At 43.6% G+C, this 27994-nt stretch overlaps 3 protein-coding genes across 3 annotated transcripts in view; all 3 read left to right on the top strand.

Moving 5' to 3' along the window:
* Positions 1-27994, top strand: part of LOC308325643 (NACHT, LRR and PYD domains-containing protein 1-like) — a gene marked incomplete at both ends in the record, with an annotated part of 72491 nt that overhangs the window by 23325 nt on the left and 21172 nt on the right. The window lies entirely within an intron of this gene.
* LOC308325654 (NACHT, LRR and PYD domains-containing protein 3-like) lies at positions 562-26177 on the top strand (the record flags this gene model as incomplete). Its single annotated transcript, XM_080778216.1, has 12 exons — positions 562-701; positions 3818-3931; positions 6337-6450; positions 8371-8484; positions 13804-13917; positions 14734-14972; positions 15159-16971; positions 19754-19922; positions 21225-21235; positions 22250-22378; positions 23694-23755; positions 25627-26177. 12 exons carry the CDS (start codon positions 562-564, stop codon positions 26175-26177), a joined length of 3570 nt encoding a protein of 1189 aa, XP_080634342.1.
* Positions 15227-27994, top strand: part of LOC308325634 (NACHT, LRR and PYD domains-containing protein 1b allele 5-like) — a gene marked incomplete at its 5' end in the record, with an annotated part of 35797 nt that continues 23029 nt past the window's right edge. Inside the window, 2 exons of the mRNA XM_080778195.1 lie at positions 15227-16553; positions 25627-26173. Of these exons, the coding sequence (XP_080634321.1) occupies positions 15227-16553; positions 25627-26173 (1874 nt within the window). The remainder of the gene's footprint in view (positions 16554-25626; positions 26174-27994) is intronic.

Genomic DNA, 27994 nt, shown 5'->3' with positions numbered 1-27994 from the left:
ATTTATTACTGTATGAATATGAAAGACTATTGGCCCATTTAACATTGATTGGATGGCCACGGTGCCATTCTTTGCCTATAATGCCAAAAAGAAAAGGCATAGGCTATGCCAAAAGAATGCCTACCTGGGATTGTTTTTAAATAGAACAAAAAGGTCTTTTTTCCCCTCAGGAATAATAATAATAATAATTATAAATGTGCATAACATTTCCTCTGATAAGTCCTAGTAGTAAAAAGTAATTTTCTCTTTAAAAGTATCTATTTTTTTGCAAGTAGAAATCAATCCAGGCTTTACAGGGATATACAGCAAACATTGACTGTTGTCTGGTGTATTGTGACTATGTGATCTTGACAGGTTTAATACAGAGCAGAGATGAGCTGCCGTGAGGAGAGAGAGGAGGAGGGAGCTGACAAACATCTCCTCCACAGAGCAGAGAGGAGTCTCCGTGAGGAGAGAGAGGAGGAGGGAGCTGACAAACATCTCGTCCACAGAGCAGAGATGAGTCAGTGTGAGGAGAGAGAGGAGGAGGGAGCTGACAAACATCTCGTCCACAGAGCAGAGATGAGTCAGTGTGAGGAGAGAGAGGAGGAGGGAGCTGACAAACATCTCGTCCACAGAGCAGAGATGAGTCAGTGTGAGGAGAGAGAGGAGGAGGGAGCTGACAAACATCTCGTCCACAGAGCAGAGTCTCCACATACAAAGTATGTTAATCCTCCATTCCTAGTATAAACCACAGTGTTACATTATGATGTCCTGCTAAAGTATTTAAATCCTGCTATACATATTATCTTACTTAAACTGCACTGTTACATTATTAATTATTTTTCCTAAAAATCCTACAATTTGGTGGGTGCTCCTGATATTTCTCCGGTTCTCCTATAGGCCTATACATTTTTAAAGTTAGTGATGAAGCTAAACTATAAGTAAACAAGTTAATTTGGAGCCCTGACAAATCTATCTATGCAACTGTTATTCTATGCACGGATTACCGGAATTACCGTAAATCATGTGGCAGCCAAGTCTATGGACTTTAATGTTTGTTTAGAGTTAGAGGGGCCCCTGAGCTAGGGGGGTCCCTGGGCTTGAGCGTCCGTGTGACCGTGAAGAGGCACTAATTGATGACGTGAGACACCATGTGGGGGATATGAATACAACTGGTGAGTCATTTAGTTTGGTACAATAATAGTTCTGATCCATAGCCTAATGCACTTTGCTGTCGTTGCATTTAGGCTATGGGACTGTTGCTGTCGTTGCATTTAGGCTATGGGACTGTTGCTGTCGTTGCGTTGGGACTGTTCTCTTCCTGCTCTCCCATTTAGGCTATGGGACTGTTCTCTTCCTGCATTTAGGCTATAGCTAAATTCCAATACCCAAAATCTCGGGCACTCGCTCACTCCCACTCGGTCACTCGGGGTCATTCCAGCATGACCCGGAAATGGTTAACGTTCCGATTGTTAAAGTGCTCCATCGAGGAGGAGAGGAGAGTCGAGTGGAGGAGCCGAGTGGGCTCGAGGAGACCGCATATAGCGAGTGTACATCGGGTGCAGGCTCGGTGGGGTATTTTGTCTCCTCGCAGCGGATTTCCGCATCACGTGTACATGTTTCTTTTCCTTCTCCAGTGACATAAGTCCGCCTCCTCCACGTGTGGCACAGAAAACACTGCTTGAAACCCGATACATGCACCCCCCATCCACCGGCCGGCTGAGTCGCTGACCCAACACACACATGCACGCACTGTGCCTACATTACATATGTGAAAGTGAAAGGACCACAACAAGCCACTGGCTTTATTGCGTTGTGATATAAGCATAATAAAAGTAGGATATATAAATTAGGCCGGCTATATTGTGCGCACCTCAAAACTATAGTTAATTTATCTCTGTGCATGCCTGAATGCACAGACTGCTATGAATGACGGTGACAAAAATGTATTTATTTATATGTGGACTGAACTGAATATGTAAGTCAGAGAGACTAAACCTAATTCCTGTTATACTGTCCGTTATTTGCAAAGACCGTCGGAGGACTGTCTGTCAGGGGGGGGGGGGGGGATTTATACGTGTGCGCATCCTGGCGCTTATTGGGGGGTGGTGGTGGCGGCTCAGGGGTAGAGTGCCTGGATGGGAACCGCAAGGTTGCCAGTTCAAACCCGGGCTCCCCCAGAGTTACTGTCGAAGTGTCCTTGAGCAAGACACTGAACCCCTAATTGCTCCCGATGTGCTAGTTGGTGCCTTGCATGGTTTCCGCTGCCATCGGTGTATGAATGGGTGAATGTAATGCACAATCTATGTAAAGCGCCTTGGATAAAGGCGCTATATAAATGCACCATTTACCATTTATTTATTCCAGGAATAAATAGCCTTGCCTTGCACATGTTACCATGTATACACATTGGCCTCGGTTACATGCACAACATGATGAATTGTCTATTCTGTAGACTGTAGCCTACTGCTCTGTTCGGAGTTCCAGTGATCCAGCTGTGTGGCATGGCACTGTATTGTTCCACCAATTTTGCTTTGGCAATGTAAACGTATGTTTTCCCATGCCAATAAAGCCCTTTGAATTGAATTGAATTGATACACGTCATTAGTGATCGCGGAATGTGCCGTCGCTTTGAAATGACAGCTTAGTACATTCCGATTCTAGAGGAAAATTTGACCACCACTCTGTCCTCGCATCGAATCCTCTCCTCCTCTCCTCCTCGCTGGGGGCGGAGCCGAGGAGCGAGTGGAGGACGCGAGGAGAGTGAGCGAGTGTGAAAGTTGCGGTATTGGAATTTAGCTTATGGGACTGTTCTCTTCCTGCATTTAGGCTATGGGACTGTTCTCTTCCTGCATTTAGGCTATGGGACTGTTCTCTTCCTGCATTTAGGCTATGGGACTGTTCTCTTCCTGCTCTCCCATTTAGGCTATGGGACTGTTCTCTTCCTGCATTTAGGCTATGGGACTGTTCTCTTCCTGCATTTAGGCTATGGGACTGTTCTCTTCCTGCATTTAGGCTATGGGACTGTTCTCTTCCTGCATTTAGGCTATGGGACTGTTCTCTTCCTGCATTTAGGCTATGGGACTGTTCTCTTCCTGCATTTAGGCTATGGGACTGTTCTCTTCCTGCATTTAGGCTATGGGACTGTTCTCTTCATGCATTTAGGCTATGGGACTGTTCTCTTCCTGCTCTCCCATGAAATGCAGACCAGCCTCCCCTCTGTAGCGAAAACGTTTCACCTACTCACCAATACAAAAGTGTGTAAATGTGGCGGATATGGTATTCAGGGTCCCTGAGCTAGGGGGGGCCCTGAGCTAGGGGGGGGGGGGGCCTGAGCTAGGGGGGCCCCTGAGTTAGGGGGGGTCCTGAGTTAGGGGGGCCCCTGAGTTAAGGGGGGGGGCTGAGCTAGGCGGGGGGGGGGGGGGGCTGAGCTAGGCGGGGGGGGGGGGGGGGCTGAGCTAGGGGTGGGCCTGAGCTAGGTGGGCCCCTGAGCTAGGGGGGGCCCCATCATTTCTAGATCCGTCTATGTGTAAGATGATGTATGACGATAAGAGCGTCCCTCACTTCACACAGGTGTGATTTGTTAGCTCCCGATCCGATCCCGATCATTTGAAGATGACGTGATCGTCCCTACAGATTTCCGATCACGTGATCGGATCGGGACAACCCTATACCTGAAACAAATCATTTAACACTATTTTGGGTTGGTTGACTTTTTGATGCTTTTATGTCATGATGTTGAGGCGACTGTTTTTAGATCATCACTTTCTGATCAATGTTGACGAACTATTGAAGAAATCTTACCAACATGTGGTTCCTTTTCTTATGATTCCAGAAGTCTGTACCACAGAGCAGAGTCTCCAACACCCAGCCTTCTGTCTGTGAAGAGTGACACGTCTAAAGGAAAACCTCCTAACTTCAGTGATGAACCTGGACCTCCAGACACACAGTATGTCAATCCTCCTGTTCAATATAAACAAAGTGATCATGCTAAGTTTTAATGTCTAGGCTCATACGTACATATACGCTTCAGAAACTATACACCTGGACCTTTAAATACTCTAAACCTTAAGTAGAAAGACACAAAGAATGAATACACAGAAATAATGCAACAATGTGAAATGGATTCACCTTTATATTAAGAAACATAATAAACCAATGACAAACTATACAATTTACAAAATGGAATGTGCAGTTATTTAATCTAAAACTGTACAACAGTACAATTGCAATATTGTCATGGCTGGCTCTTGCCATGACAAAGATGAGGAGCAGGAGACAGTCAAAAGTTGAACAAAGTATATATTTATTGTAAAATAGGCCTAGACATTAACTTAACTATAACTGAACTGGAGAACATAATCAAGCAACAAAACAAGGTGTGGAGTCAGTAATCAGTGGTGTGGTGGTGATGGATGTGTTGAACATGGTGTGGTGTGTGTGTGGATGGAAAGAATAAGGGCCTATTCATACTCCTATTTTACCGCTGTTTCGGCGCTGTAGTGCCGAAATGATTTCGGCTCGTCAGAAATTTTCAGTAGCACCGAAGAGCCGACTTTAGGACGTTACCCGCCCCCCCGAACCTCAAATGACGTCACATTGTAGGCTCTACAGCGCCGAACCGACTTTTATTCGGCTCTAAAATAGGAGTATGAATCGGCCCTAAGGTGGACATAATATCAGTAGAACATGGAGTCAAGCAGGCAATGGAGGCACAGACAGCAGGTCTGCCTCCTCTGGATCTCTCTGAGTGAATGGCAGGGACATTGCTTTTATAGCTCACTGGAGGCACCGGGCCCAGGTGCTCTCCAATGAGCAATCAAGACGTGCCCCACCCAGGCTCACCTATAGGGAGACAATTAGGCAGGTGCACCACTACACATACTAGTCTGTGTGTCTCATGTGTGTGGGGCATCACACCCCCCCCCTTAAGGTCGTGGTCCCACTAGGAACCATGATTCCCCACTTCTCATGAAATTAATGGACTACAAGTTAATCAAACACATAAACAAAAACAAAAACTACCGGTAAGTGCACTTTATATCAATCAAATGTATCTAAGGTTAATTAACGAAAAATTCCATTAACCTAATGATTTTACATTTTACATTTAAGTGCATTATATCCATCACATTTACATAATGTTAACATTAGCTTTTACCATGGTTTTCCTACATATTAAAATACTTAACAATGCAACAAGGCTTACCAAACGAGTATCCCCCTGTATGCTATACCCATAGATACCTGCCTCCCCACTTTGCCACACCATCCTGCCCCCAGCCTCAGCAACCTTGTATACAGGAGCGATTTAAGAGAGCCGGAGACAGGATAGTCTATAATGAGGAAAACAAGATATGTACGCAAAACAGGTTAACACATTATTCAAGGTAACGTTAATATGTTGAACTCTAGAGTGCAATAACACTCAGCACTCTGGCCCTGCAACACCCTGGACTCTCCTCCCCCCTCAATGACTGGATCTGATTTTTAGCTAGCAATACGGCCACCAGGGAGCAGGACAGGCCAGAGGTCACAAACCCAGGTGCACTAAAAAAAACAGAGACACCAAGTATTAGAGAACATCATGAAGCACCATAAATATAGACACCAAATAGTTCGTCCTCTACTCAGTCACTGCCATTGACTGAGCAGAAGGACACATGGTGACTGACTGACTGACTACTCATAGTCATAGCAAAGCCTTAAAGGGACACTTCACCCTTTTTGCAAAAAAATATATGTTAATGACGTTTAGGAGCTTTAGAACACTTTCCTGGGGGTCTTTATGTGTGTAATATGTGGTTTTAGATATTTTAGATTGTAGCAGTGAGCCTGTTGTCTCTGATGTCATGGACACTGGTCTCACTACCTTCCTGGACTACATGTTGTCTCAGTAAGACAGCTCTCCCCCTATCCACAAGGAGGAGCAGTGCACCTGAGCTAGGCGGGGGGGGGGGGGGGGGGGGGGGCTGAGCTAGGGGTGGGCCTGAGCTAGGTGGGCCCCTGAGCTAGGGGGGGCCCCATCATTTCTAGATCCGTCTATGTGTAAGATGATGTATGACGATAAGAGCGTCCCTCACTTCACACAGGTGTGATTTGTTAGCTCCCGATCCGATCCCGATCATTTGAAGATGATGTGATCGTCCCTACAGATTTCCGATCACGTGATCGGATCGGGACAACCCTATACCTGAAACAAATCATTTAACACTATTTTGGGTTGGTTGACTTTTTGATGCTTTTATGTCATGATGTTGAGGCGACTGTTTTTAGATCATCACTTTCTGATCAATGTTGACGAACTATTGAAGAAATCTTACCAACATGTGGTTCCTTTTCTTATGATTCCAGAAGTCTGTACCACAGAGCAGAGTCTCCAACACCCAGCCTTCTGTCTGTGAAGAGTGACACGTCTAAAGGAATACCTCCTAACTTCAGTGATGAACCTGGACCTCCAGACACACAGTATGTCAATCCTCCTGTTCAATATAAACAAAGTGATCATGCTAAGTTTTAATGTCTAGGCTCATACGTACATATACGCTTCAGAAACTATACACCTGGACCTTTAAATACTCTAAACCTTTAGGACGTTACCCGCCCCCCCCGAACCTCAAATGACGTCAAATTGTAGGCTCTACAGCGCCGAACCGACTTTTATTCGGCTCTAAAATAGGAGTATGAATCGGCCCTAAGGTGGACATAATATCAGTAGAACATGGAGTCAAGCAGGCAATGGAGGCACAGACAGCAGGTCTGCCTCCTCTGGATCTCTCTGAGTGAATGGCAGGGACATTGCTTTTATAGCTCACTGGAGGCACCGGGCCCAGGTGCTCTCCAATGAGCAATCAAGACGTGCCCCACCCAGGCTCACCTATAGGGAGACAATTAGGCAGGTGCACCACTACACATACTAGTCTGTGTGTCTCATGTGTGTGGGGCATCACACCCCCCCCCTTAAGGTCGTGGTCCCACTAGGAACCATGATTCCCCACTTCTCATGAAATTAATGGACTACAAGTTAATCAAACACATAAACAAAAACAAAAACTACCGGTAAGTGCACTTTATATCAATCAAATGTATCTAAGGTTAATTAACGAAAAATTCCATTAACCAAATGATTTTACATTTTACATTTAAGTGCATTATATCCATCACATTTACATAATGTTAACATTAGCTTTTACCATGGTTTTCCTACATATTAAAATACTTAACAATGCAACAAGGCTTACCAAACGAGTATCCCCCTGTATGCTATACCCATAGATACCTGCCTCCCCACTTTGCCACACCATCCTGCCCCCAGCCTCAGCAACCTTGTATACAGGAGCGATTTAAGAGAGCCGGAGACAGGATAGTCTATAATGAGGAAAACAAGATATGTACGCAAAACAGGTTAACACATTATTCAAGGTAACGTTAATATGTTGAACTCTAGAGTGCAATAACACTCAGCACTCTGGCCCTGCAACACCCTGGACTCTCCTCCCCCCTCAATGACTGGATCTGATTTTTAGCTAGCAATACGGCCACCAGGGAGCAGGACAGGCCAGAGGTCACAAACCCAGGTGCACTAAAAAAAAAACAGAGACACCAAGTATTAGAGAACATCATGAAGCACCATAAATATAGACACCAAATAGTTCGTCCTCTACTCAGTCACTGCCATTGACTGAGCAGAAGGACACATGGTGACTGACTGACTGACTACTCATAGTCATAGCAAAGCCTTAAAGGGACACTTCACCCTTTTTGCAAAAAAATATATGTTAATGACGTTTAGGAGCTTTAGAACACTTTCCTGGGGGTCATTATGTGTGTAATATGTGGTTTTAGATATTTTAGATTGTAGCAGTGAGCCTGTTGTCTCTGATGTCATGGACACTGGTCTCACTACCTTCCTGGACTACATGTTGTCTCAGTAAGACAGCTCTCCCCCTATCCACAAGGAGGAGCAGTGCACCTGAGCTAGGCGGGGGGGGGGGGGGGGGGGGGGGCTGAGCTAGGGGTGGGCCTGAGCTAGGTGGGCCCCTGAGCTAGGGGGGGCCCCATCATTTCTAGATCCGTCTATGTGTAAGATGATGTATGACGATAAGAGCGTCCCTCACTTCACACAGGTGTGATTTGTTAGCTCCCGATCCGATCCCGATCATTTGAAGATGATGTGATCGTCCCTACAGATTTCCGATCACGTGATCGGATCGGGACAACCCTATACCTGAAACAAATCATTTAACACTATTTTGGGTTGGTTGACTTTTTGATGCTTTTATGTCATGATGTTGAGGCGACTGTTTTTAGATCATCACTTTCTGATCAATGTTGACGAACTATTGAAGAAATCTTACCAACATGTGGTTCCTTTTCTTATGATTCCAGAAGTCTGTACCACAGAGCAGAGTCTCCAACACCCAGCCTTCTGTCTGTGAAGAGTGACACGTCTAAAGGAATACCTCCTAACTTCAGTGATGAACCTGGACCTCCAGACACACAGTATGTCAATCCTCCTGTTCAATATAAACAAAGTGATCATGCTAAGTTTTAATGTCTAGGCTCATACGTACATATACGCTTCAGAAACTATACACCTGGACCTTTAAATACTCTAAACCTTTAGGACGTTACCCGCCCCCCCCGAACCTCAAATGACGTCAAATTGTAGGCTCTACAGCGCCGAACCGACTTTTATTCGGCTCTAAAATAGGAGTATGAATCGGCCCTAAGGTGGACATAATATCAGTAGAACATGGAGTCAAGCAGGCAATGGAGGCACAGACAGCAGGTCTGCCTCCTCTGGATCTCTCTGAGTGAATGGCAGGGACATTGCTTTTATAGCTCACTGGAGGCACCGGGCCCAGGTGCTCTCCAATGAGCAATCAAGACGTGCCCCACCCAGGCTCACCTATAGGGAGACAATTAGGCAGGTGCACCACTACACATACTAGTCTGTGTGTCTCATGTGTGTGGGGCATCACACCCCCCCCCTTAAGGTCGTGGTCCCACTAGGAACCATGATTCCCCACTTCTCATGAAATTAATGGACTACAAGTTAATCAAACACATAAACAAAAACAAAAACTACCGGTAAGTGCACTTTATATCAATCAAATGTATCTAAGGTTAATTAACGAAAAATTCCATTAACCAAATGATTTTACATTTTACATTTAAGTGCATTATATCCATCACATTTACATAATGTTAACATTAGCTTTTACCATGGTTTTCCTACATATTAAAATACTTAACAATGCAACAAGGCTTACCAAACGAGTATCCCCCTGTATGCTATACCCATAGATACCTGCCTCCCCACTTTGCCACACCATCCTGCCCCCAGCCTCAGCAACCTTGTATACAGGAGCGATTTAAGAGAGCCGGAGACAGGATAGTCTATAATGAGGAAAACAAGATATGTACGCAAAACAGGTTAACACATTATTCCAGGTAACGTTAATATGTTGAACTCTAGAGTGCAATAACACTCAGCACTCTGGCCCTGCAACACCCTGGACTCTCCTCCCCCCTCAATGACTGGATCTGATTTTTAGCTAGCAATACGGCCACCAGGGAGCAGGACAGGCCAGAGGTCACAAACCCAGGTGCACTAAAAAAAAAACAGAGACACCAAGTATTAGAGAACATCATGAAGCACCATAAATATAGACACCAAATAGTTCGTCCTCTACTCAGTCACTGCCATTGACTGAGCAGAAGGACACATGGTGACTGACTGACTGACTACTCATAGCAAAGCCTTAACAGGTTTACATGACACAACTGAGTTGCTTTGCGTAGATTAGGAGTGGAAATGATGTAGCTGGCTTTAGACACACGCTCGACAACAGTGTATGGCCCCGTGAGCCTTGCTTGGAAAGGCAAAAGAGCCACCACGTGTTCGCCGGGTCTGAACTCCCGACGTTCAGCCCGTCGACCAAATGAACGCTTCCTTTTCACTTTAGAATTTACAATGACATCTTTGGTAGGCTCAGGAGAACCCGCCCGATTTAACAGTACTGGTGATGACACATTTCCCCACACACTTCCCCCAGCATGCATGTTACCCAGGAGAACATCAACCCCAGCCACAGGCAACGCCGCGCGCAACGCCACCTCCACCTCGCCCTGAACCAGACCACACTCGAGATCTAGCTTGTGTATAGGAGAAGGGATTGTGGCCATGCCCATACCACGGCTCAACATGACACGCCCTGTAGCCGACTGTGAAGAGAATGGTAGGACTGAGTCAAGAACATACGTGCCCTGCGCCGCCGTGTCTCTCAGAATTGTCACAGGCACTTTTTCCTGTGAGCCCACAAGAGAGATAAACCCCCTTTCCACAAACGGTCGATACGCCTCATCTACACCGCCGAGACTACTCCCGCTCTCATGTAAAGGACTTACCGACCTCACATATGACACCGGCGCACAAGCCGCAGTTGACTTCACCTCTGTTGTTTCTCTTTGTTTCCATGCGTAACAGTTTGGTTTGATATGACCTCTCTTTCCACAAAAGTGACATGTTCTGTCACCGTCACGAGCAGCCCAACTTTTCCCGTCCTCCGTGTTAACATTTCCCTTGAAAGGTGCGCCGCGACCGCCGCCCCCATGGCTGGATTCAATGTTCTCCCCATGCGTAATTTGGGCACCCCGTGGGTCCCAGTCTCGGTGCGTCAACACATACTGATCAGCCAATGCGGCAGCTTCCCCCACCGTTTTAACCTGCTGTTCAGTGATAAAGGTCGCTACTCGCTGTGGGATTGCTCTACCAAACTGTTCTAACAGCACCAAGTCGCACAATGTCTCGCATGTCGTTCCACCTGCAGCAACACGCCAACGATTAAAGTTGAGCACCATCTGCCGTGAAAACTCCAAGTATGATTGTTTCTCGTCTTTTCTGCCATTTCTAAACCGCTGACGGTAGCTCTCAGGCACCATTTCATACACCTTAAGAATAGCAGCCTTAACGGTGGCATAACTTAAACAGTCAGTCACCGACAACGCAGAATAAGCCTCTTGTGCCCTCCCCGTTAGAACACACTGCAGCATCACAGTCTGGTCTGCGTCAGGCCAACCTCTAGAGTCTGCCAGTCTTTCAAACAGTGAAAAAAAAGTTTCAGGTTCCCTCTCATTGAATTTAGGCATCAACCTCAAATTACCCACCAAATCAAACTGCCTGTTTTCTGAACTAAGGGCTCTCCCTCCACTGTTCAAAAACGCCTGATCCATTTTACCCGCTCTCACCAGCTCCAACTTCTCCCTCTGCAAGTCAAAACTCATTTTCTCCATTTCCAGTTTAACTTTCTCCCTCTCAGTTTCACCCTGATGTCTCGCCCTATCCATATCCAACTGGATAAGCATAAGCTCCTTTTGTTGTTCAAAAGAAAAGCTTGGATTTGCCTGGACACATTTAATAGGTAGTGGCTCATGAGCAGCGCCACCCTCCCCCGTTTCCTCAGGCTCCGACGGCAACACCTTCGCGTCTTATAACTCGGCCATTAAGATTAACTTTAGCGTATGTAGTCTGCGTCTCCTGTCCCCAATGTCGATACGGTAGTGGTCAGCAATCTCGAACAACTGTTCCTTTGTACAGTTATTTAAAAAATCAACTGACGGCGACGCCACAAATTCATCCATTTCAGCCATCGTGACGTTGGATGAATGCACACAAGTTCTAATAACACACAGATAGCCACTTTAACCAGAGTAATCAGGAGTGTCCCCTAACTGCCTACCCAAAACTTCTCTAACTCAACCCTAGCTCTTCATGGGGTTCGGCAGGGGTACTGATGCACTGAATATACGCTGGGGACAACGCAACCGTTTTAAAAATTACGCTGTCAGCCACGTACTGTGCTCCCGAGACAACTGCTACTACTGCGTTCCCCCAACACTACAAGAAAAATAACAAATCCACGAAAGTTTAAAGAAACTCAGTGGCTAAGCCTGACATGGGACAAAAGCAGTAGCTCCTGTTTGAATACTCAATAACATTAACCATCGATGTGTCACAACACTTATGCACCTCATCCAATTACCTCCATGCTCAATAGAAAAACTGGGAAAACAAAAATATACTTTAACGGCAACGGAAAGCCAAACAAAAGACTGCACCCGCCAAACAATTTGAAATCCGTGTCACAAAAGACAAAAAGGGAATCCCGAGCCAGGTTTCCCACCCACGCCTCTGATTGGCCCAAATGTACCATACGTCACAAGGAAAATCCCAATTTACTTCAAGACCGGCTATCAAAACCGTGCGCGCAACAACCAATAGGCTCTAGTAGCCGCTACTAGAACTTAGTTTAAATTTGGAAAATTGTAATACTCACTTTTGGACGAGCCCCCATTTGTCATGGCTGGCTCTTGCCATGACAAAGATGAGGAGCAGGAGACAGTCAAAAGTTGAACAAAGTATATATTTATTGTAAAATAGGCCTAGACATTAACTTAACTATAACTGAACTGGAGAACATAATCAAGCAACAAATCCTATAAGGTGTGGAGTCAGTAATCAGTGGTGTGGTGGTGATGGATGTGTGGAACATGGTGTGGTGTGTGTGTGGATGGAAAGAATAAGGTGGACATAATATCAGTAGAACATGGAGTCAAGCAGGGAGTGGAGGCACAGACAGCAGGTCTGCCTCCTCTGGATCTCTCTGAGTGAATGGCAGGGACATTGCTTTTATAGCTCACTGGAGGCACCGGGCCCAGGTGCTCTCCAATGAGCAATCAAGACGTGCCCCACCCAGGCTCACCTATAGGGAGACAATTAGGCAGGTGCACCACTACACATACTAGTCTGTGTGTCTCATGTGTGTGGGGCATCACAATATCCAAAATCACAGAAAATATCCAGTCAAATATCATGATATGGATATAATATTCATATTAGGGATGTCCCCATCACGTTTTAGAGGGGCGCTAGCCCCTCCTATGTCCAGCTTTGAGTGTTTGTGTAAACACAAACATTGAAGGACAAAAGTGTAAATGTGGCGGATATGGTATTCAGGGTCCCTGAGCTAGGGGGGGGGGGGGGGTCCCTGAGTTAGGCGGGCCCCTGAGCTAGGGGGGTCCCTGAGCTAGGGGGGGCCCTGAGCTAGGGGGGGCCCTGAGCTAGGGGGGTCCCTGAGCTAGGGGGGCCCTGAGCTAGGGGGGGCCCTGAGCTTGAGCGTCCGCGTGACCGTGAAGAGGCTCAAGCTCAGGGCCCCCAAAAAAGGGGTAACAGTGAATAACAGGGACCCACACGGTCCTCGTCACTGTTATTAACAATGGGCTTATTCATCTGTGTCAATAAAATAACCCCAAAAGTCCTAAACCAACATGATACGTTACATTACTGTGTGTTTAAACCCTCAGTTTGCATTCATTTGGCTGTAAATCCTGAATATCGCAGCCCTATATGTCATAATCTTTATGCGTACACGTGTCCAGACAGTATGCGCTACATCGGGAAGAAAAGAAAAAGCTCCGGGGGGGCCCCATCATTTCTAGATCCGTCTATGTATAAGATGATGTATGACGATAAGAGCGTCCCTCACTTCACACGGGTGTGATTTGTTAGCTCCCGATCCGATTCCGATCATTTGAAGATGACGTGATCGTCCCTACAGATTTCCGATCACGTGATCGGATCGGGACAACCCTATACCTGAAACAAATCATTTAACACTATTTTGGGTTGGTTGACTTTTTGATGCTTTTATGTCATGATGTTGAGGCGACTGTTTTTAGATCATCACTTTCTGATCAATGTTGACGAACTATTGAAGAAATCTTACCAACATGTGGTTCCTTTTCTTATGATTCCAGAAGTCTGTACCACAGAGCAGAGTCTCCAACACCCAGCCTTCTGTCTGTGAAGAGTGACACGTCTAGAGGAAAACCTCCTAACTTCAGTGATGAACCTGGACCTCCAGACACACAGTATGTCAATCCTCCTGTTCAATATAAACACTATACAATATAATATTATTAATGTAATGCAATGTGAACATATCCTTATATCAGACATGAATATTACCTGAATACACACACACACACACACACACACACACACACACACACACACACACACACACACACACACACACACACACACACACACACAGGATAATTGGCAGTATAATCTGCATACACTATGCACTACACTTTATGAATGTGTGTAGATCAATCATTCAAAACCCACAGCATACGGTAGAGGCTCTTTCTAGGGAAAACAAACAAAGAGGAAAGATATCACAATCCCTTACGATAAAAAATATATATACATTAAACTCAAAAGCTTCATCCCTTTCCACTGAGAAGCACGTTAGCAACATTATCAACAAACTTTCAATTTCCTTACATCATAATAAAATAAATGATGCATGAGATGTTGACACAACAACACAAAGAAGCAGGACTTACAAAGAAACACAGCCAAGTTTTAAGCACGACTATTCACAGCTTCTTGTTTACAATCTGCAACCATCAACATGTATTCTTAATCATCTTGACATAAACTCATGAAAGAATATATACTGCATCAACAATGTGCTTATGTGTGTATCTGAAAATCTACAATGAAAGTAAAGCATTTTTACATCAAGATCTCTTTAAAGAAACCCCACAAACACAGTGTAACCCTTGACCCCCAGAAAATGGCACTCTTAAAGTAACAGATTTACATAGAACTGCAGGCATATTTGCCACAGGGTTACATGTAGGTACACATAATAAATGTTGTGTTCATGTCCACAGCGTTGTGACTGAGCAGAACCCTGGACTGAAAACACCCAGTCAAACCACACCTGGACTGAAGACACCCAGTCAAACCACACCTGGACTGAAAACACCCAGTCAAACCACACCTGGACTGAAGACACCCAGTCAAACCACACCTGGACTGAAGACACCCAGTCAAACCACACCTGGACTGAAGACACCCAGTCAAACCACACCTGGACTGAAGACACCCAGTCAAACCACACCTGGACAAGGTAAAATATGCTAATACATTGGATGTTCTAACTATTGTCTGTATCAACAATTATATTCAAGTGCAAATAATGAAGCTAAACAACTTTAAACTCTGGGAAAAAATCAACTGGTAGCCTATTGTGTTGTAAAATTGTGCCGTAAAGGTGTATAGTTATAATAAAACATACATTTTCTTCTCATTTCAGATGATTTGAATGATTATAAGGTCAGTTTGAAGGTCAGTTTGGACAGTCTTGATGGAGTGAAAAACCACATGACGGAAGAGTCTGGAGACTCCGTCACCAGCACCTACTCAGAGCTCTACATCACAGCAGGACAGAGTGAAGGGGTTAATAGCCAACATGAGGTGATACAGCTTGAGAGAACTTCCAACATGAAGACCTTCCATGACGATGCAATCGACTGCTGTAAAGTCTTTAAGATCATCCTCCCTGGTAGAGAGGAACCCAGCCAAACAGTTCTGACCAATGGCATCGCTGGCATCGGAAAAACATTCTCTGCGCGCAAGTTTGCTCTGGACTGGGCAAGAGGTTTGGAGAATCAAGATATAGATCTCCTGGTTCCCTTTTCATTCCGGGAGCTGAACTTGGTCAGAGATAAGCAGTACAGTCTTCTCAACCTGATCCATGATTTCCACCCAACGTTAAAGAAGGTCACAGCAGAGCAGCTCGCTGCCTGGAAAGTTTGCTTCATCCTCGATGGCCTCGATGAAAGCAGGTCTCCGTTGGACTTCGACACAAATGAAATCATCTCTGATGTCACGGTGACATCATCGGTGGATGCTCTGTTGACGAACCTCATCAAGAGGAATCTGCTCCCCTCGGCCCTCCTCTGGATAACCACCAGACCCGCAGCAGCCAATCGGATCCCTCCTGCATGTGTTGACATGGTGACAGAAGTGCGAGGGTTCACAGACCCCCAGAAGGAGAAGTACTTCAGGAAGAGATTCAGTGAAGAGAAGCTGGCCGACAGAGTCCTCTCACACTTGAAGACATGGAGGAGCCTCCACATCATGTGTTACATCCCACTCTTCTGTTGGATCATTGCTACCGTTCTGCTGGACATGTTGAGGACACACACCACGATAGGACAGCTGCCCAAGACCCTGACTGAGATGTGCTGCCACTTCCTGTTGGTTCAGACAAACACGAAGAAGCAGAAGTATGACGGGACTCATGATGTGAACAAGAAAGACAAAGAAAAGGGGACTCAACAGCAGCTCACTAAGACTGACAGGGATGTTCTTCTGAAGCTGGGCAAGCTGGCGTTTCAACACCTGAAGAAAAGTAGCATCGTGTTCGACCAAGAAGACCTGGAAGAGTGTGGTCTTGATGTGAAAGACGCCGCGCTGTACTCAGGAGTGTGCACACAGATCTTCAAAACAGAGAGTGTGCTGTTCCAGAAAACGGTCTACAGCTTTGTTCATCTGGTCATCCAGGAGTTTCTGGCTGCAGTCTACCTGTTCCACTGTTTCACACAGGAGAACATGGAGGTCCTGAAGACATTCCTGGGAGATAAATACAACAGTAACAGCACCCTCTCAGACTTCCTGGAAGCTGCTATCAAAAAATCCCTGAAGAGTAAAAATGGCCACCTGGACCTCTTAGTCCGCTTCCTTCATGGCCTCTCACTGCAGTCCAACCAGAGTCTGTTAGGAGACCTGCTGGGTCACACAGAGAACAGTCCCGAGGAGATCCAGAAAGCCATCCAGAACCTGAAGGAGATGTTAACTGATCGTCATGCCTCTCCTGACAGATGTATCAACATCTTCCACTGTCTGATGGAGATGAACGACCACTCATTACATCAGGAGATCCAACAGTTCCTGAAGTCAGAGAACAGAACAGAGAAACTGTCTGAGACCCAGTGTTCAGCTCTGGCCGTCATGCTGCAGATGTCAGAGGAGGTTCTGGAGGAGTTGGACCTGGACAAATACAACGCATCAGTGGAGGGGCGAAGGAGACTGGTCCCAGCTGTGAGGAACTGCAGAAAGGCTCGGTTAGTAGTTAACACATTGACTTGAACTGCCAATCACGTCATGTTACGTCCATAGGCGGACTTTGAACTTGACGCCAGGGGGTGCGACTGCTTGGCGAGCGACTTTTTTAACCTTTATTTTAATATTTTAGCGTTTTTTCAATGCCCTAACCCCTAAAAATGAGTTATTTAGGTAGTACAGCAGCTCACACACATACACACATGCACTACAGCCGTACAGCGAGTCATCATATCATGATAAGAGAGATGATTACAAACTACAGTCAGAAGCCATAAGTCAAGTTAAAAAAAAAAGAAAAAAACCCTTTTTTTTTTTTTTTTTTGCCAGGGGGTGCAGTGCACCCCCTGCACCCCCCCTAAATCCGCCCATGGTTACGTCGCATCGAATCCATGGCTTGACTGCCAAGCGCGCAGTATTGTGTCTTATGGTCTTTACAGTGGATTAGTATAGATGGCGCTCTTCATTAACGTACTGTATGAATGATGCTAGGTTGCTAGGCAACAGATAAAACCAGAAATGAACCAGAAGTGAAAGTCTGCCTCCCGTCCACCTCAATTTAAACAGAAATGTGCTTTAAATAAAAGTGATACATAAATGCACCATTTACAATGACGCAGCATTTTATACAGCCGGTTCCATGTTTTCCCGATCTCAACCCTGTCTGCATGCACAGGACTGCTTCAATGTCAACCCTGTCTGCATGCACAGGACTGCTTCAATGTCAACCCTGTCTGCATGCACAGGACTGCTTCAATGTCAACCCTGTCTGCATGCACAGGACTGCTTCAATGTCTTCACAATAAAAGCATTCACAAGTTGGCCCATAATTAAGACAAGGAAAAGGATTAAGAATTCTGTGGCATTCCACAGCAATCTTTTCCAAAATGTAAAACAAATATATAATATGGAATTAATTTGGTTAATCGTAATGGAGAAATTGTAAAAGTTGTAACTTTATTAATCCCATGTCGCGAGACATGGCCAAACCATCCCTGGGGGTCCCCGGCCAAAAAGGTTGAGAACCCCTGGTCTATTCCACAACTTCCATGACAGTAAACTAGGTATCATTTGTATTGATAATCTCTTATTTAATCTGCATTTACAGACTTGTTGGCTGTAATCTCAGTGAGACAGGTGTTGAAGCTGTGTGTTCAGCTCTCAGCTCTAATCCTTCCCATTTGAGAGAACTGGACCTCAGTAAAAACGACCTGTGGGACTCAGAACTAGTGGAGCCGCTCTGTGCTTCACTGAAGAGCCCACACTGTGGACTGGAAGTTCTAAAGTAAGATACATTTACCACTTTTATTATGATCACTTCTGTTTTATTATGTACTGTATTATGTGAATATAATATGAATGCTGTGGTGAGAATGTATTAACCCATTTTGGGCGGGAACCCTTTTTGGTGTTAGCATTATGTTATGCTTTAGCTATTGAAAAATAGCAGATCTACAAGCTCGTAGCGAGCCACCGAGTGTCGCGCTACGAGCTTGTAGGTCTGCTATTTTTGAAAAATCGAAGAACGACTGACATAGAAACATATGTTTTTCAGAAAGCTGTCGGGATGTAGAAGACATTTTTAGAATCTGATCTCAGGTCAAAATAAGCTTGATGGTGAGACATGGTAGGTGAATAGGGGAAAAAAGTGAACTAATAGCTATCACAATGAAACTTCTCCAGTTGATTAATTATATTAAGACTAAGATATTTTGTATTACTGAAATGATATGTTTAAATATGCAAATTAGGCATTATATGCTCTAATTTGCATACATTCCGGGACGATAAATCTGAAGATCGGATAAAGCCAGGTTCAAAAGTATGGTTTCATTTTGTTGACATATTAGAGACAAAGACAATTAGGGGATTTTCGATATCTCTAATTATCACTCCACAAATCAGAAAATAGTGTCAACAGGCATAAAAAAAAACACATTTTTGCCATGTTTTAGGAATAAAATGTGATGTAAATCAGGCTGTGAATGAGAAATCAACAAACCCTTCTGTAAGTTCCTGCAGAATATAGTTATGAATAAGACTGTAAAGTTGTGTGTATGTGACTGTGTAGGTGTATGTGAGTGCAACTGAAGTGGAGATTCTTTGTCCCAGGTATGAGGAAAACTCATTTTGAGAAAAACGGCCTTTAAAGATTTGTATTGTAAAATTCCGAAACGTTTTATTTGAAGCCACTATTATGAGACAAAATATCTCATCCAAACCTTGGCATCAACGTATTATGCCATATATCATTAGAAAGGTCTGGACCTCGAGCTGACTGTGGTTGGATCCAAATATGGTCACTTCCTTTGTACCAACAACCAATCATGAAAATAGATAGGGTGGATTTTCACCCAGCAAAACGAGCTGTCATTGGCTAAAATAAACTACTAAAATAAACATCTAAATCTGTATTTTGAATGTTTAGGAAGCAAAATAGCACAAAATTTAAAAATCATGATTTCACTTGCCATGTCTCGCCTTAAATGCTTGTTCCAACCCGTCACTTATGTTCTTAGTTGGCCGCTAAAAAAAATAACATCTGAGAGGTTATGATCTTCTTTTTCATAATATTGGGGGAAATCAAACTAACATTCAGTCTTCATAGTCTTTGAGATCTTAATTGTTATCTTCCTGTTATTCTGTGCTGTCATGGTGTTGTCTATTCCACACTCTAAATACTAGATAACTAGATAAATTTTGTTCCAGTTAACTTCCATGACAGTGAACTATAGGTATCATTAATTTTGTATTGATAATCTCTTATTCAATCTGCATTTACAGACTTGCTGGCTGTAAACTCAGTAAAACAGTTGTTGAAGCTGTGTCTTCAGCTCTCAGCTCTAATCCTTCCCATTTGAGAGAACTGGACCTCAGTGAAAACGACCTGCAGGACTCAGAACTAGTGGAGCTGCTCTGTGCTTCACTGAAGAGCCCACACTGTAGACTGGAAGTTCTAAAGTAAGATACATTTACCACTTTTATTATGATCACTTCTGTTTTATTATGTACTGTATTATGTGAATATAATATGAATGCTGAATGTATTCATAAGCTTGATGGTGAGACATGGTAGGTGAATAGGGGAAAAAAGTGAACTAATAGCTATCACAATGAAACTTCTCCAGTTGATTAATTATATTAAGACTAAGATATTTTGTATTACTGAAATGATATGTTTAAATATGCAAATTAGGCATTATATGCTCTAATTTGCATACATTCCGGGACGATAAATCTGAAGATCGGATAAAGCCAGGTTCAAAAGTATGGTTTCATTTTGTTGACATATTAGAGACAAAGACAATTAGGGGATTTTCGATATCTCTAATTATCACTCCACAAATCAGAAAATAGTGTCAACAGGCATAAAAAAAAACACATTTTTGCCATGTTTTAGGAATAAAATGTGATGTAAATCAGGCTGTGAATGAGAAATCAACAAACCCTTCTGTAAGTTCCTGCAGAATATAGTTATGAATAAGACTGTAAAGTTGTGTGTATGTGACTGTGTAGGTGTATGTGAGTGCAACTGAAGTGGAGATTCTTTGTCCCAGGTATGAGGAAAACTCATTTTGAGAAAAACGGCCTTTAAAGATTTGTATTGTAAAATTCCGAAACGTTTTATTTGAAGCCACTGTTATGAGACAAAATATCTCATCCAAACCTTGGCATCAACGTATTATGCCATATATCATTAGAAAGGTCTGGACCTCGAGCTGACTGTGGTTGGATCCAAATATGGTCACTTCCTTTGTACCAACAACCAATCATGAAAATAGATAGGGTGGATTTTCACCCACCTAAACGAGCTGTCATTGGCTAAAATAAACTACTAAAATAAACATCTAAATCTGTAGTTTGAACGTTTATTTTGCTTTAGTTTGAAAGAAAACATGTTTAGGAAGCAAAATAGCACAAAATTGAAAAATCATGATTTCACTTGCCATGTCTCGCCTTAAATGCTTGTTCCAACCCGTCACTTATGTTCTTAGTTGGCCGCTAAAAAAAATAACATCTGAGAGGTTATGATCTTCTTTTTCATAATATTGGGGGAAATCAAACTAACATTCAGTCTTCATAGTCTTTGATATCTAAATTGTTATCTTCCTGTTATTCTGTGCTGTCATGGTGTTGTCTATTCCACACTCTAAATACTAAATAACTAGATTTGTTCCAGTTAACTTCCATGACAGTGAACTATAGGTATCATTCATTTTGTATTGATAATCTCTTATTTAATCTGCATTTACAGACTTGCTGGCTGTGAGCTCAGAAGGACAGGTGTTGAAGCTGTGTCTTCAGCTCTCAGCTCTAATCCTTCCCATTTGAGAGAACTGGACCTCAGTGAAAACGACCTGCAGGACTCAGGACTAGTGGAGCTGCTCTGTGCTTCACTGAAGAGCCCACACTGTGGACTGGAAGTTCTAAAGTAAGATACATTTACCAATTTTATTTTGATCACTTCTGTTTTATTATGTACTGTATTATGTGAATATAATATGAATGCTGAATGTATTCATAAGCTTGATGGTGAGACATGGTAGGTGAATAGGGGAAAAAAGTGAACTAATAGCTATCACAACGAAACTTCTCCAGTTGATTAATTATATTAAGACTAACATTTTTTGTATTAAAAGTTTTCTGAAATGATATGTTTAAATATGCAAATTAGGCATTATATGTGCTAATTTGCATACATTCCGGGACGATAAATCTGAAGATAAGATAAAGCCAGGTTCAAAAGTATGGTTTCATTTTGTTGACATATTAGAGACAAAGACAATTATCACTTCTGTTTTATTATGTACTGTATTATGTTAATATAATATGAATGCTGTGGTGAGAATGTATTAATAAGCTTGATATCATGGTAACCCAAGCCTATGTGCCTGAGTAGACGTTAAAATTACCCCAAACATGTTTCAAAGTGTAAAATCTCTTTAAGGCGAAGGTATCGGCTACTTCATCATATAACAGCGTTTCTCACAACGCGTTGAGGAGTTTGTAGATCTGCTATTTTTGTCTTGCAACCCGCTGTAGCTACGCCACAGTTATCAAGTTTCTTAACCCATTCTGACCTGAGATCAGATTCTAAAAATGTCTTTCAATAGCTAAAGCACGACACGATGCTAACACCAAAATGGGTTCCCGCCCAAAATGGGTTAATAATATGTCCACGACAAATCCGATATTTTATAATTATTAAAAAACGGTGAATTAAACATTTATTAATGAATTCATTAATTTATTTATGTATGTTTTAATCTGGTGTTTCAGACTGGCTAACTGCGGCCTGTCAGAGAGATGCTGTGAAGCTCTGGCCTCAGCTGTAAGCTCTAATCCCTCCCTAAGAGAGTTGGACCTGAGCCTCAACGTGGTGAATGATTCAGTTCTGGAGAACTGCAAGTGAGTAGACTTGGGCTGTGTCCATGTTGGACAGTGAGTAGACTTGGGCTGTGTCCATGTTGGACAGTGAGTAGACTTGGGCTGTGTCCATGTTGGACAGTGCAGTGTTTCCCTTAACAGTGTATCTCTGACACAAAGGGCCCTATCTTGCGTCAGGGGCACTTTCTCCGTAATTTGGGGATTTAGCATTGTGTAAGAGGCGTTCCCCCATTAAATTAGCTATCTTATGCCACAGTCTAAATCCTTAAAACACCTCCGCTACCCGTTACATTATGCATAGGTGTGGTTTGGGCGTTACGCAACTTAAACCAATCGTTGTGCCAGGTACCATAATCCATTATACCTGGAGTGAACCTTATGGAAGAGCAACGCGTGCTGCCTTGGAATACATTTAAATTAGATACAGAGGGTTGTTGTGTGTGTTCACATTACGGGTGGTTTGAAGAGACGATTTCCGTTGTCCTAAACTTGTGTGCATAAGATAGCAAATATAGGGAAAGCGCATCAACACGCGACCAGACACGCCTCCAGCCGCACACATGTATAGTGGGTTGTGTGGCCGCAAGATAACGTTTACGCATAGTGGAAGCTCCTAAATGAGTAATTCACGTAAAGTGTTTAATGCTTGCGGGTAAGGCATGGGATAAGATACAGCCCAAAGTCACAAATCATGAGAAGAACAACAACACAATGCAGTGCCTCAAAGGTATAAAAGGACAGTAAATGGTGCATTTATATAGCACCTTTATCCAAGGCGCTTTACATAGATTGTGCATTACATTCACCCATTCATACACCGATGGCAGCGGAAACCATGCAAGGCACCAACTAGCACATCGGGAGCAATTAGGGGTTCAGTGTCTTGCTCAAGGACACTTCGACAGTAACTCTGGGGGAGCCCGGGTTTGAACTGGCAACCTTGCGGTTCCCATCCAGGCACTCTACCCCTGAGCCACCGCCGCCCCTGTGGAGTGCTATAGGGGTTAAGGTGGAGTCTGAGGAGGTAATGAGATCCAAACTGGGCAGCAGTGAGTATGTTTGGATGAACTGCAGGGCCAAGATAATGACAGGAGAAACACTGTAGTGTCAGCTAGTGGAGACGTTGTGTTAGACAGTTAGACATTGATGCATTGTTGTTCTACTTCCTACAGAGTGAAACACTGTAGTGTCAGCTAGTGGAGACGTTGTGTTAGACAGTCAGACATTGATGCATTGTTGTTCTACTTCCTACAGAGTGAAACACTGTAGTGTCAGCTAGTGGAGACGTTGTGTTAGACAGTCAGACATTGATGCATTGTTGTTCTACTTCCTACAGAGTCAAACATGGAGGAGAAGATTGGCTTACTAATCCTCAACTGAGTCAACTCATTACAAAACGTGAGTATCTGTGTCTACATTAACATTTTATACACTGTATACTTAGTTGATGTTGTCCTGAAAACTCTTGTGCTCTCTACTCTCTGCTCTTGGCCTGGTCCTTAACACCATCAAGATGAGGTCATGTGGTCTGACAGAAACAATGGGCCTCATTCACTAACCTGGTCGTAAACAACATGTATTTCGTCTATATTGGCATAAGTTCAGTTCTGACGTGTGATGCATGAAAGGTGGTGCAGAGCCGTGATGTGTGCAGATCACAGGTGGATCTCGTTTTGGTTTGAAAGTCACAAGTGATCTCCCGTGTCGATCATTGGCATGGTTCCACGCTCCATTTAACAACATACAAGACAACTGGAAATATAAATCACACCTGTGTGAACTGAGCGGTGCAACTATACATTTACTGTTATAGTTACTGTACTGCACTGTGCTCTGTACTGTATTGTAGTGTACAGTGCTCTGTACTGTATTGTAGTGTACTGTGCTCCATGCTGTACTTTGATTATTTTGGGGAAGGGAAGAGAGAGACAGACAGGTACACAGACAGACAGACAGGTACACATAGAGACAGACAGGTACACAGAGAGACAGACAGGTACACAGAGAGACAGACAGGTACACAGAGAGACAGACAGGTACACAGAGAGACAGACAGGTACACAGAGAGACATACAGGTACACAGAGAGACAGACAGGTACACAGAGAGACAGACAGGTACACACAGACAGACAGGTACACAGAGAGACAGACAGGTACACACAGAGAGACAGACGGGTACACAGAGAGACAGACAGGTACACATAGAGACAGACAGGTACACAGAGAGACAGACAGGTACACAGAGAGACAGACAGGTACACAGAGAGACTGACAGGTACACAGAGAGACAGACAGGTACACATAGAGACAGACAGGTACACAGAGAGACTGACAGCTACACAGAGAGACAGACGGGTACACAGAGAGACAGACAGGTACACACAGACAGACAGGTACACAGAGAGATTATTATCTCCAGATTATTGTGGGGGGTCCCCAGATGGCCAAATTGGCCAAAAATGTCAAATAGTGAAAGAAAGTGGAAAATATTGTGGAAATAGCAGATCTACAAGCTCACAATGCCTCAAACTAAATGGAATGCCTACAATTCCAAGTGCTTGTCAATGTTGATTATTTTGGGGGGGTCCTCCGTTCAAATATGATTATTTTGGGGGTCTCCAGTTCGAATATGATTATTTTGGGGGTCTCCAGTTCAAATATGATTATTTTGGGGGTCTCCAGTTCAAATATGATTATTTTGGGGGTCCTCAGTTCAAATATGATTATTTTGGGGGTCCTCAGTTCAAATATGATTATTTTGGGGGTCCTCAGTTCAAATATGATTATTTTGGGGGTCTCAAGTTCAAATAAAATCACACTGCAGAATGTCTCTGCCCAGGGGTGCAGAGACATTCTGCCCCCTGGTGGAGACTTTAAGACATTCTGCCCCCTGGTGGTTGGACAGTGACGATCTTCTTTATTACATTTGAATTGTATTGAGTCTTAATTTAGTCGACTAAGACTAGACTAAGACTAAATAATGTACAAATGACTGAAATAGGACTAAATCTGTATTAACACTGCAGTGAGTTTGTAGATCAGTCTGTGTGTGTGTGTGTGTGTGTGTGTGTGTGTGTGTGTGTGTGTGTGTGTGTGTGTGTGCGTGTGCGGGTGTGTGTCTGTCTGTCTGTCTGTGTGTGTGTGTGTGTGTGTGTGTGTGTGTGTGTGTGTGTGTGTGTGTGTGTGTGTGTGTGTGTGCGTGTGCGTGCATGTCGGTGTCAGTCAGTGAATGATGTATTTAATGTTTACTGTGTTGTTTTCTCATCAGATTTCCAGCGTCTCACACTGGACTCAAACACAGCACACTGTGACCTCTCTCTGTCTGAGGACAACAGGAAGGTCACACGGGGGTCACAGAGGTCAGGGGGTCCGCGTCCTCCTGATCACCCAGACAGGTTTGATGTCTGGGAACAAGTTCTGAGTTCACAGAGTGTGACTGGACGCTGTTCCTGGGAGGTAGAGTGCAGTGGAGACGTTCGTATAGCAGTGGCTGACGGAACAATCGGCAGGAAAGGAGATGGTGGTGACTGTTGGTTTGGAGGGAATGATAAGTCCTGGAGTCTGAACTGTAATGGTGATGATGGTTCCAGTTACTCTGTCGACCACAACGGACAGTTGACTGTCCTCCCTGTCAGTCCCTCTAAAGGCTCCAACAGAGTATCCGTGTATGTGGACCGTCCCGCTGGGACTCTGTCCTTCTACACAGTGTGCTCTGACTCACTGAGACACCTGTACACCTTCCAGACCAGGTGCACTGGACCTCTCTATGCTGGGTTTGGGATCTGGATCTCCTCCTCAGCGTGTCTGTGTGAGCAGTAAGTATAATGGACACACACACATTTAATTCCAGACCACGTCCACACACACACACACACACACACACACACACACGTAACACACACACACGTAACACACACACACACACACACACACACACACACACACACACACACACACACACACACACACACGTAACACACACGTAACACACACGTAACACACACACACACATGTAACACACACACACACACACACACACACACACACACACACACACACGTAATTCCAGACCAGGTCCACTGGACCTCTCTATGCTGGGTTCTGGTTCTGGTCCTCCCTCTGCTCCTCCTCAGCGTGTCTGTGTGAGCAGTAAGTATAATGGACACACATTTAATTGTAGTCCTATTTTAGTCATTTGTACATTATTTAGTCTTAGTCTAGTCTTAGTCGACTAAATTAAGACTCAATACAATTAAAATGTAATAAAGAAGATCGTCACTGTCGGGTGAAGTGTTAGAGTCCAACCACCAGGGGGCAGAAAGAATGTCTTAAAGTCTCCACAGTGTGATTTAATTTCAACTGAGGACCCCCAAAATAATCATATTTGAACTGAGGACCCCCTAAATAATCATATTTGAACTGGAGACCCCCAAAATAATCATATTTGAACTGGGGACCCCCCAAAATAATCATATTTGAACTGGGGACCCCCAAAATAATCATATTTGAACTGGGGACCCCCAAAATAATCATATTTGAACTGAGGACCCCCAAAATAATAACGCACTTACTTTAACCCATTTTGGGCGGGAACCCATTTTGGTGTTAGCATCATGTCGTGTTTTAGCTATTGAAAAATAGCAGATCTACAAGCTCATAGCGCGCTACGAGCTTGTAGGTCTGCTATTTTTGAAAAATCGAAGAACGACTGACATAGAAACATAGCTTTTTCAGAAAGCTGTCGGGATGTAGAAGACATTTTTAGAATCTGATCTCAGGTCAAAATAAGCTTGATGGTGAGACATGGTAGGTGAATAGGGGGAAAAAGTTAACTAATAGCTATCACAATGAAACTTCTCCAGTTGATTAATTATATTAAGACTAAGATTTTTTGGTATTACAATGTTTAAATATGCAAATTAGGCATTATATGTGCTAATTTGCATACATTCCGGGACGATAAATCTGAAGATCAGATAAAGCCAGGTTCAAAAGTATGGTTTAATTTTGTTGACATATTAGAGACAAAGACAATTAGGGGATTTTCGATATCTCTAATTATCACTCCACAAATCAGAAAATAGTGTCAACAGGCATAAAAAAAACAAAATTTTGCCATGTTTTAGGAATAAAATGTGATGTAAATCAGGCTGTGAATGAGAAACCAACGAACCCTTCTGTAAGTTCCTGCAGAATATAGTTATGAATAAGTCTGTAAAGTTGTGTGCATGTGACTGTGTATGTGAGTGCAACTGAAGTGGAGATTCTTTGTCCCAGGTATGAGGAAAACTCATTTTGAGAAAACGGCCTTTAAAGATTTGTATTGTAAAATTCCAAAACTTTTTATTTGAAGCCACTATTATGAGACAAAATATCTCATCCAAACCTTGGCAACAACGTATTATGCCATATATCATTAGAAAGGTCTGGACATCGAGCTGACTGTGGTTGGATCCAAATATGGTCACTTCCTTTGTACCAACAACCAATCATGAAAATAGATAGGGTGGATTTTCACCCAGCAAAACGAGCTGTCATTGGCTAAAATAAACTACTAAAATAAACATCTAAATCTGTATTTTGAATGTTTATTTTGCTTTAGTTTGAAAGAAAACATGTTTAGGAAGCAAAATAGC

The sequence above is a fragment of the Protomyctophum bolini genome, assembly GCF_963924005.1.
Source record: "Protomyctophum bolini genome assembly, chromosome: 2".
NCBI lineage: Eukaryota > Metazoa > Chordata > Actinopteri > Myctophiformes > Myctophidae > Protomyctophum > Protomyctophum bolini.
This window is presented reverse-complemented; position numbering and strand designations above follow the sequence as displayed.